Genomic DNA, 12069 nt, shown 5'->3' with positions numbered 1-12069 from the left:
GATACCACAGAAAGTTCCTTCTCTCTTCCCCAGTCTCTGCACCACTGCTCCCTATTGGCAGTAGAAAATGATGTAGCTGTCAAGTGACTTCCTGTGTCTTGCACACATCACGGCCATTTGTGCTTGTTTGGTTTCCGGCTCCAATCTGATGTTAGATGCTGTTAAGATGTTTATGGCTCACTACTGACAGTTTCGCCACAATAATGCCAGCCAACAAGTTTGCCTGGTGTTTGTTACCAGGTCGCCCCAATGAAACAGCAGTTGTAATAACAGAAGCCAGGTCTACTTTCTGTCATAAAGAAATCTAAAAAAAACACCTCATACTGAGCTGGAGTGTTGATACTCTGTCACAAATGACAAATCTTCCTCGGCCTAGGATGTTGTGCCATGATGCAGTGCTAATTTGACCTTGCACGTGCTGAACCTCCATAGAAAACTGTTTGGATGAGTAACCAAACCCAAAGATAACACTTAAGCTGTCAGAATAACAATTTAAAATAAGAAAAAAATTGAGTAAGTTAAATTAAATATCAGGTTACTGGAAATTGGCTGCATTATATTTTATGGTGGACATATGTTAAGAATATTTGTCAAAAAGCAATGAAAGGAACAAGCAACGCTTCCTTTTGATTGTATAATCTTAAAAGTTGCCCAAAGTATAGTGCATATTTGAAGTATGTAAAGGTCTAACAATATTACTTCTGGTGCAGAAACGTAGCTTTGTCAAGTAGGATATGACCCTACCTGTCACAGAAACCTCAAAACACTTTCTAAGATCAAACAGCCAAAACAAGGAACGAGGTATATGTACAGTATATACAGTCATATACAGTATATTACAAAACCTATACAAAATATCCTTACTATCTTAGTATTGTTACTTTCAGTGATATATTCATACGACCAAGAAGGTCAAGTAAATGAACACTTGCTCAAAATACCCAAAATGTATGTGATATTCATCCCTTCCTTCTTTTGCCTTTGTTTTCACCCATCCTTCCCAATGCACAATGGTAATAATTATCTGGTCAGAAATCGAGGTCAAGTGGCCCTCAGTTTTCTATCCATCATTTGTGGGTTTTTTTCATAAGGTCAGATGCAAACTCCTTATTTTGTCAAATTTGCTTTGCGAATGAGAAATTGTTGAGCAGTGAAAACTGATCAGCCTTAGAGTTCTGTCCTCCTGTGTCAGTGTTTAATCCATAGCAGTAAATTCTATCTGTTTGTGGCAGCTATCAATACACAATCAGCACTCGCTCATCTCATTCTCTGACTCACACTCCAAATTTAAAAACATCAGATAGACCTACTTAAAAACACCAAGCATCAAAAGTTTCAGAGTTTAATGTTATGATATCAATGTTAATTTGCATATACATGTATGCAGGGGTGAAAAAGATATCTTTTCTATGTGGAGAACCTGAAATAAGGAAACCCTCTCATCTTTCTTTGACTAGAGCTAACTGCAGAGTGTGTAATGATCAAGTTCTTATCTATGCCTGTATCCTAGTTAGTTTGATTTCCTGTACTAATTTAACCTGATACTTGTGAAAGTCTCCAAAAATGCCAAGTGACTAGCTACAGGTGTACCAGAAAAAGGCTTTTAGATACTTTCTCCCTTTCTGTGGGATTTAGTTGCTTTCAATCCTATCTCTGCATTTCCCTCGCCGATGTTGATAAATTATTGACATTTAGGAAAGGCAGAAGAGGTATCGTTTTATGGGGATTGGATCGTAGTGAAAAAAACATTGTCTCAAAGTTTGCATCGTTAATATTGTACCAATCTCTGGTGCATGAAGGATTTTTTTTTCTTCCTTCCTATTGCCGCATGCTTTTGGACCATTTACGTCCAGCATGTGCATCTGAAGGTGCATCATTACAAGTGAATGTTTTATGAGGCGTAGTTTGTGTTGATCTCTTATTGCGAAGGAACATGCCTGGCTCAGGTGGTTCTTGTAATCTCAACTGAACTCTAGCCGGGAGACCTTAGCAATTTTGTCTGGGTCAAACAGACTGGAAGCAATAATCACTAGATCTCCAGGAATGAGTTGCAGACAGAAATGAGACAACAAAAAATGAAAGAAGCCAGTGCTAAGGGTTTATAGTGTTGAATTTGGTCCATCTGCTACGTTCCATCTCCCATGAGAAATCTTATCTTAGCAGCAGCTAGTTTCTTCTTCTCCAACCTACATTTTGTAGAAGTCCTTGGCATTAACAACCCCACCCTCCAAACCCATCTTGTTGGAACTGTCTCATTTTTTAAAAATGCGCCTCTCAGAAAGGCTTGGGAGTCTTGGAATTCTTGCTACATAGCCCCTGAAGAAATAAGATGGTGTAAGTGACACGGACTGCACCACACTTGACAACTTGTTTTGTTCCATTTACCACACATTTTCAGCAGTGGTATATCCATATCTTGTTAAGGTCAGGTCTTGCATTTGTCTTGTATTAATGCTCATGTAGTCAGTTAATAAGAATCTATTTATAATATAAGTTTCACAAGAAGGCTTAGCTGGAATCTTATCATTCTCTGTACTCAGATCATTACTGGGCAGTATTTTTATCTGTATGTATAGATTTATACATGTATTAGTGTTATATCTCAGAGCTTTGCAATTATGTTGTGAATAGTAAAGAAATTCCCACCTGTATTGCTTTTTCGAAGATGCACTTCCATGAAATCTCAGTTGAACTCAAGCCAGGAGCTTATGATAAATATGATTCAAATCATATCGCCATGACCATATCTACTTTGTCTACTTTTGATTTGTGCACACACATTGAGTATATTTAAATTCTTGTGCAAAAAGCATTTGTTTTGACTGGTATTATGACTTTCGTTTTGCAGTTGATGATGATGATACAGAATTTGCCACCTCTGAGTAGCCAGTACCAATGTGCTTTTAGTGGGTATGGTGTTGTCCTCATCACAATGGCAACTCGTCAGGAGAATGGAGTACAATGCGAGACGCCTGAAACGACAGACCTGCCTCAGATACCCAAGGGGTCAGGTAAGAAACATATTTTCCACAATTTAACTGCCTAAAAGTAGTAAGATGAGAGCATGACTAATAATAGGGGCTGAGGTGGAATTGACTCTACAGAAAGTTCTAATTCAAAAGGCACGAAAATGGATGCAGTGCTATTTGTAAGAGTTTGGTAATGTGTTTTTGCACATTCCATAAAGTTGTGGAATGTGTCCAGCATTACCAACAGCCCAGTTGTAGTTAACTGAAAACAAGATTCCAGATATGTACAAAGACAACATGCCAATTGGGAGCCTTAAGTAGCCCAAGGTGAAGAAAAAATTTAGAAAAGAAACCTGTAAAAGCCAATAATTCCAAAATCAATGTTTCCCTTTGAATCAGGAATAGCGCACAGTTGTTGGCAGACTAACCCTCAAATTTATGGGTGCTTAGTGTTATGTCTGTTGTCTGATAACAAACCAATCATGGAAAAGGGTGCATAGAGTTGCCAAGAAAACTGCTTTTGTCAACTGCCATTACCATATGAGATTCTAAAGAGAAAGTAGAGCATGTCATTTTATCCATCCAAAAAAAATATGGAAATGGCTCTGGCTGTCGTTACAAAAGTACTTGGAATGAGTTGAGACTTAATCAGTGGCGATGAGTCAGCTTAAGGTGTCTAATTAGATATGGGTGTCTGTAAGAGGGGAATGGTTACAACCCCCATTAACCCATTGACCAATCAGCTGGGAGATTGCTGAAACGGGTTAGTTAAGTTAGCCTGCAAGCTATTCATTTGCGCCATTCAGGCGGGCGTCTGCTGCACATGTCATGATTCTTAACGATACCCCTGTCCTGGAATGCTCGTCTTTTCTTCCCTAAATACAATTTAAGTCCTGGCTCGGCTTAAACGTCCATTATATCTCTGGTCACCGTTGATACAAACCCAATATACGGGACAATGGGACGGATGAAACAATTGTCCCCTCTGTCAGGTTATAACCCATGTAAAATTACCTCTGAGATATGGTCCCTGTGGTTGAAGATAATTGACAAGTGAAGGAATGAGCAAAACCAACTTGTGGAATAAAGCATTAAATCTCTCAGATTCATCCAGAGCTTTTTGTCATGTGACTGTCAACTTTTGGGTGTTGAAGGTGTGAAATTGCACAGCTCGAAAATGCCCAAGGCCAATTATTAAAGATTTTGCTTCATGAACTGCATGAAAATCTAAAACTTCCGAATGACCACCACATCCCATCTGCTCATACAACATTATGGACATTATCTGCATCATAATTTTGTATCTGGTTAGTTACATGTGCATGTGTATTGGTGATAAATTAGAGCACCTATATATGTGTACTAAATTACATGACACCAGTACCCTGAATATTTGTGACAGCATGTCCTCGAACATTTCATGTCAGACCTATTTAAGCGCTACAGATCTTTTTGTCTTTCATTGATATAGCGTAATTTTTCAATCCTACATTTATGCTTTACTAAGGAAAACAGAGTTCCATTTGTTCTTCATAAAGGTTTAAATGATGTGTTCTAAGTTTCTGCTCTTCTGTGTTGGATCTTGGTGATATCTGAGATGCTCACCCCTGCAGAACATATGTCTGTATGAACATTGAGGTAGACTGTTTATGTTATAAATGTCTTCCTCTCCACAAAAAGGTCACACCTTCATACAAAAGAGCAGAAAAAAATAGGACCAGCTTAGTGCTTCGAGCTTTATGATTTGTACTTGTCTTGGATTCTGTATAACATTACGTAACCTGCCGTTTTCTACTGACGATAGTGATACAGATGCCATCTGCCAGATTTTTGGGGTAGTCTTGACTTGTTCAGAATTTTGTCTTAAAGACTTCCATAATTGCAGTTCTGTACCCAGGAATGGGACACATTTATAAAGAATGCTAAGATTTGCCTCTAATGACATTTCGGTGCCAGGGGAGAGTCCTTTTTTTTCTGAAGAGTTATATTTTTAGTTATGATTTCCAAATGTGTATTTCGAAACTCAACAGTTCAAGCATAGCTATTGGGGTCAAGTTGAAATGACATGAAAAATTAATAGACATCCATTGTTCGTTGTTAACTATCCCTCAAATTAAACAGTGTAATCATATTAAATAATGAAATCTCCAGTGCCAATGACACAGTTTTGCTCTCAAGACCAGTTTTTGTGCATTCCCCACTTGCTGTTAGAATTGTCAAGCAATTTATTGAAAGCTGAAGAATGCCTATTGCTGCTAACAATAGGTGTAATTGTTTAAATCAGGTAGAAAGGTACAACCCACACCATCTTTGGGCAATTTCTCTTGTGCAGAAGTTGGTGCACAAATTCAGGGGAGAAAAAACCTCTAATGACAGTTTGCCAAATAGACGTAAGTGCCAGATGTAATGTACAAAGGCCATTAAATATGACCCTACTACGGAATTGTTTTTTTGCAGTAGGGATATTGCTTATTTTCCTTTCTGTTTTTTTTTTGGCTTGTGTTTTACCTTGGCAGCATCATCCAATAACAATGAAAGCAATGTTAAGGTAGATGTCAGGGGTGGGGTCAAAAAATACTGCATGTATTGATGGGGTCTTGCATACTCAGGTTTTCATACATGTATAAAAGAACATTCTATTACTGATGCCCTGCATGTGTGTTAATCACAGTAAATTACTGCTACGAACCCCATCTGTAAAATTGTGTTATATTTATTTTTTTATTTGTCAGTGTCTGGCATACATTTTTCTCTCTGTGTACATCACAGCCTGCACTGTAATTCAGTCGAGCGTTCTCGAGGCTTCGGTGTTTATGAGTTTAGTGTCATTGTAAATTGAGTGTACATTTTGGAAATATGTATTGGTGTTGTAAAGACGTTTACAATAAAACCATCCAGAATTTTCTTTTACGTTAGTCTATAAATATGAATGACAGAATTGTGAAGCTCGCAGTCATTCACTCAAGTTCATTTGAGAGCAGTCATATTTACAGTCATTCAGTGTGAAGGATTTTGACATTCGACATTTGTAGTCCATTTTCTGTACAGAGCACTTTGTCAGCTTGTGTCTCGCCACTTACACATTCACAGGCAGTTGGGTACTAAATCACTTATCAGATTGTCATCCTGTAGATTGATGAATTCATCTTAACTGTGGATTCTATATTTACGTGGACCGACTAGCCTTTGGAAGCCGGAACATTTCATCCACATTTGAATGCTGTAAGACATTATATATATATATATATATTTCTAATTATTTGTATTGTTTTCTATATTACTGTCAGTTGTATAATTTGTATATTGTGTTAAAATGTATGTACTGAACTTATTCAGACATCTTTGTGTTTCTTTGTTTGATATCCTATTGCTGATCTATCGCTATCGAGAGTCAAACAAGCCAGTTGTTCTCATCTTTACTCTCCGATAGTGGTACCCTTATAATTACCAAATTTTTGACAGAGTTGTTTTAAAAACACACAAAAAGAATGGTCACATTGGGTTAATATTTTTAAATTCCAGTGTCATTCTTTATTTGACAAAGACACCATTTGGATGGTGTAGATCTAGATAGAAAGATTTCTATAATAGTCAGCTAGGATGCTCTGTTAAGCCTTGTACAAAACCATGTTCACCACATTTCAGACCAGTTAAAAACCTTCTTTAATGTCAGCATGTTGGGGCTCTGGAATTCATATGGCTGGTTGCAATTGTTATTGCTTCCCACCCTTCCCAAGTATGGCATGCATTTTCCACAGGGAAGTGTAAAAAGCAAAATAAGATTCAGATACACACCTGAAAAAAATGTAATCCTAAAAGCCACCATTTGCCAGTGGATTTTGCACAAATAATTGATTTTTTTAATGACAGGGGTACGACATTTCAAACTGTAGGAATTGAAATGAAGCGTTCTAGAACTGGTGTAGCATATTAATGACATTGGGCCCAAGAAATAGAAGCAAACAAAAGTTGATTTATGAATATTGTAAAGTGACTGGATTGTTGGATTGTAAGAAGTTACCATTAGTCGAGCTATCATACAAGATGTATGGCTTGAGCTGTGTCAAATAGTGTTGGACAGGCATCCAATGCATCGTCAGGAGGAAAATCTAGGGAAGCACTTTGTGCAATGAAGGGGAATCAATTGTTATATCACATACACCAAAGTAAATGACTTACATTTAGATTATGGATTTTGAGCAGATTTTTGTGGGAATTTATTGATTTTTCACGGTCATCTTGGGTCGACATTGTAGTCTTAGAAAGTTGGCATTTGAAGAAAATCAAATTTCATCATGATTTATAGCTTTATATTTAAAAAATTAGAATTATAGCAGACTTTTGGGGATGAAATTGAATCATCAGAGGAATGGGTTATTAATTACTGTTTGAAGAAAGTGTTCAATGCTCCATGACTCAGCTCTGTGAAGTAACTTTTTGGTATAATACCCTAAAGAACCGGTTGACAGACAGACAGCTGTAACTGCTTAATGTAATAATCTGAGCTTAGCGAAATGATTCAAGATAACATGTAAATTTTATGAAAGGGCTGATACCTTACGACAAGCATTAATGGATTAGATTCACTTGTTATTACTTTATTACAGAGTTATTAGTACTTCTCTTGAACAACTGTTTCTTTGATAACTTTTCATCAAGGTATGTGTTATTTGGATGATGAGAATAAGTATGTGTTCAAAATGAGAGACATGAAGAAGATTTTATTGGTGCATGATTGTGGATCACAGCATTTTAACACTCAAGAAACATTAAAGTAATACTATAAGAACACTGAGTCAGACAATAACAATTGATTGTTAAATCTTTGCATGTGTACAGATTACTTGATACTGAAAAAAAAATGGATTATTTTGAGAATGTGCCAAGGTTTGCTGACCTTGTTACTGTACCAGTTATATCAGTGGCTGCCAGTCAGTAATGCTTTACATCAGGGCATTGTTCCCTTAACAGCTCTGTCTCACAACTGATGCACTCACACCTCGAAACCTTACCAAGATTTTGGCCTTTAAAGGTTGAATTCTTTGGCAAATAATCCAGTCATGAAATCACAGGGAAAAAAACGTAAGTGAAAATATGGGCGAGGTGTTTTTGCTTGGCTTTTCCCTGAAGCTCATGTCTATGGTACTCCTGACTGGCAATGTTTCCTCCTGAATCCATCTCCCCTCTTCAAGCTGGAAGTGATCAGGCCTTGTTCCCAATTCCCAGTACAGCAATAGATCTGGAGCTAATACCAAGAAGGAAGTGAGGTTTTTATCTGCTCTGTCAGTACTAAGATAGATAGCAGTTTGCCATTAGACAAGGCTTTACACCACAGACTTCTAGTGTCCATTGATACTGTCAGCCTACCTGACCTCCCCATGAGTAACTGATGGGAGCATCCATTACCTTTGACTGGATTAGTCTACTGAGTGTGTGTAGGGATGAGATTAGACTGTTGATGAATTAAAGGTGGCCAGCAGGAAGTCATTCTGAGTGTAATTCTCAGCTAAATGTTAAACTGCAATCACTCAATCAAAAGCTGCTCCTTTGTGATTGTCACAGCAGACATGTGACCATTGTCCAGTATGATTGGTCGCACATTTGTCGACCATGTTAATGCAGGAGCCTTGTTAATATCTCACCTCTGCCCTTGCCATTATTTAGCCTGGGTGCTGGTTTTCGTCACATCCAAGACTTCAGTTGTTGGGATCTCCATTATTTCATTGGCATTTGTGCAAAAAGTCGAAAACATCGAATAAATCTGCATATGTCGAGGGTTTAGGGTATTGATCAACCATTGCCAAGCGTTATGGCTTCAGAATGTGAAAATTGATTTCGAGGCCTAATGCACTAACCTATCTGTGGTACTTTAACAGCCTATCTTTTATCAGTGGCCACCACGCCTCAACAAAAGCACATGTATTCCAAATGCATGAAATATATGGATTTCAGTTTGTTATGAAATATGGCTGTGAAGAATTATTGATTTGTTGTCCCTGGATAAAATGATTTAAGCTGCAAACTTTGTGATCAGTCATGATGATGGTGATTTATGTTGGAAATCAAACTTATGGTGAGATGTTTCAGACAGAAGAATGCATCACAAATAGTTAAAGTACAGGGTTCTTTGTCAAAGGCACTTCACACTTTTTCCTTGCTGATGAATGTGTTGTTGAATCAACAGTTTAGCTACATAAAGTTCAGAGGACTTTCAATATTGGGTTTAAAAAATTGCACACAGGAAGCAAGATCAAACATTGGCGCTAGCCCATCAGCTGGAGACAGTAACTTTTTGTCCAATTTGTCTTCTGAAAATAGGTCTCCATAATCTGAATGAGGTTTTTGTTTAATTTTCTCTGTACACATCCATGGCTTTTTACAACAGCCAGGCCTTGAAAAATTGCATTTGTAGATGTCATGTTTAAGGACTCAATTAGAGGATGCCTTCCGCATGTGAAACTGGTGGCCACACTTTTTGTCACTGCGCCCACACTGCCAACATAGGGGGATAATAAATCATAGAGCTGAACTAGTGCCTTGCTTCGGTATAGTGTTTTCCCCAAATGTGCATGACTTTTTCTTTTGGGCCAAAAGCCATTTTGAGATGAAGCTGCTTTTTTTTCTTGGCAGTTTTGGCTCAAATGTAACCATATGTGGAAGGGTTTTAAGGGGCTTACATATTTGATGGATGGTTTGTTGCAAGGTTTGCTAAGAACTGACCTTGGCTAGGTGTGAAATAGGAATTCCTTTGCTGGGAGCTGTTTGAGCACAGGAAATTGAAACACTTTGGGCAATATATATTCTGTATGAATGGACTTCCAGCCTGTGTCCTAGCTTGTGTTACCCGCCAGTTGAATCTACATAATTATTGGGTATTATTAGGGAAAGGAGTTATGGTAATGTGCTGGTGTATGTCTCCAGGATCAGAGAGCTCTTCAGCTGGACCAGTTGTCATAATCGCATAACGGGTCTGTAAATGACGTTAGAAATTCCAGAGGAGTCATCAGCTGTTGAACCAATCTGCACTCTGCTTCATCCCAGGGAGAAAGCCCCTCCTCTCTCTCCAGTTATTAGCAGGGATTTCTTTGGGTAGCCAAAAGAAACAGGAAAATGTATAAAATGCCTATTAATCACGCTGCAGTCCAGTGATCCGGCAGGATTAATATCTCTACACTAAAAGAGATTCCATGGAAAACGCATGCCCTGGACTCATTTCATTTTGCAAATGAGGCGAACTGCGCCCCCCCCCCCCCCCCTCTACTCCCACACCCTCCTCTCTCCCTTTCTCCAGTGAATGCTCTGCCTCTTGTTTTTGAATACCAGACAGATTCACAGCTGTCCTGTTCATCAACCTCAATAAAAAGAAATACTCCCTTCATTCCACATACCATACTTTGTAACCCTGCTTTAGACTTAACAACTTAAGTTAAATGGTGATGATTAACATTAAGGAACCAGTTCACTTGAAGCATTTGTGGTTATGTACCAATCCGTCTTTTTGATGTAGATTATAAAATGATCTTGCTTCAAGAGATAACATCTCGCCATCTTCTGTCATTAATATCAAAGAAAGCAGGAGAAAAGATTCTGTACAATTTCATTATTTCTCCCATTTTGTAGAATTTGCGTATCATTGCTGTTCATGCTCTCATCTTTAAATATATATGTCAATACGCAAAAAAAAAAATATTGCCTTACCCTTTTTTCTTTTTTTTTTTTTTTGCCTTCCAGATCATATTGTGATGAGTCTGTCTCTTAGAATGAACAAGCAAGATTTTGTGTCTACGAACTTCACCTTCTTCAGCTGTGATGTCCATAAACAGTGAGTAGTTTGATTTCTCTCCTTTCATAAGTGTGTGTAAATCCAACATCTGTCATAATCCAATATTCGAGTTCTGGGATTGGTATGCCAGACATTTACATCATTCACTCTCTGGTGTGAGTTAATCCCTTTGGGACTGTTTATTCATATGGCACTGATTTGTGCACAATCCCTATTTGTGCTGCTATAAGTGATTTACAGTGGTATTAAACCACTTCGTTGGCACAAGGAGATGCACTTAGTTGCATGCAAAGACTGAGTAACAACAAATGATCAGCAGCAGGATAATTGGCTTTTTGCCCCCTGTGGGTAATTGTTCTGCAGTACTGATACCTCTAACCTTACTCCTCCATACTGTGTAGCTCGGATTTGCTTAGGATATAGCAAAAGCATACAAAAAGGAAAATTGTTACTGTTTTAGGAAAATATTTGTGCGCTGTTGTTTATGTATCTCAGTCAAACCAAAAATCAGATTGTTATTGCATTGAAATTCACTCAAAGCTCAAAATTTTGTAACATTTTAGGCTTAGAATCACACATTCGGTTCTTATTTTTTATGTTGTCAGACATACTTTACAAACCATCACCCTTTGAAACATCTGCACTTACAGACTCAAATTTTGGTCACTCTATAAAACTGTTGTTAAAGTGCAGATGTCAGTTTAAAAAAAATATGGTTCTAGTGAAAATGAAATCTGTTCTGATTGAGATTGAACAATTAAGTGTTTAAGAAATAAATGAGATTTGCGGCCAGGAAATTTGTCACTGGAATGGAACTGACACAAGGCCATGGGTGACCCCATTTGTCAGAGCTGGTTTGTCACCATTTGAAGGAAGAATGGTCATAGAAATGCCATCTGTCAATGTTCCTTGTTGAGATGTCCTGTTCTCGGTGTGTGACTCTGTGGATGCAATCCCTGGGCCATTGACCTGAACCAGTAATAAGGTTTCCAGCTTTGACCAGCAAGACATTGCTAGGGAGAAAAGCAGAGAAAAAATTCTGACTCTGATAGCTTGTTCTGTGACACTAAAGGCAGACCATGATTCACCATGGTGACAAGTGACAGATATGTGTGCTGACTCCAGTTGACAAAGTGTCCATCAGGCAGCTTTGATAGTCAGTGGAACAGAGAGGCAAATACTTCTTCAAAGAGAATTGCTGTACTCTACCATTTCTCCTTGATCACTAATTTAATGACATTCCAGCCATCCTCTGAATTTGCCTGATGGTCAGAAAAGAGGTGGTAAGGTTAAGGTTAGGTGCAGACAATTGAGTGA

At 38.1% G+C, this 12069-nt stretch overlaps 1 protein-coding gene across 6 annotated transcripts in view; it reads left to right on the top strand.

Moving 5' to 3' along the window:
• Positions 1 to 12069, top strand: part of LOC135470438 (plexin-A4-like) — a 112457-nt gene that overhangs the window by 69121 nt on the left and 31267 nt on the right. For all 6 annotated transcript variants that reach the window (XM_064749383.1, XM_064749386.1, XM_064749387.1 and 3 more), the window contains 2 exons: positions 2849 to 3011; positions 10701 to 10791. In XM_064749383.1, coding sequence (XP_064605453.1) covers positions 2849 to 3011; positions 10701 to 10791 — 254 coding nt within the window. The remainder of the gene's footprint in view (positions 1 to 2848; positions 3012 to 10700; positions 10792 to 12069) is intronic.

Source organism: Liolophura sinensis, chromosome 7 (assembly GCF_032854445.1).
Source record: "Liolophura sinensis isolate JHLJ2023 chromosome 7, CUHK_Ljap_v2, whole genome shotgun sequence".
NCBI classification, from domain to species: domain Eukaryota; kingdom Metazoa; phylum Mollusca; class Polyplacophora; order Chitonida; family Chitonidae; genus Liolophura; species Liolophura sinensis.
This window is presented reverse-complemented; position numbering and strand designations above follow the sequence as displayed.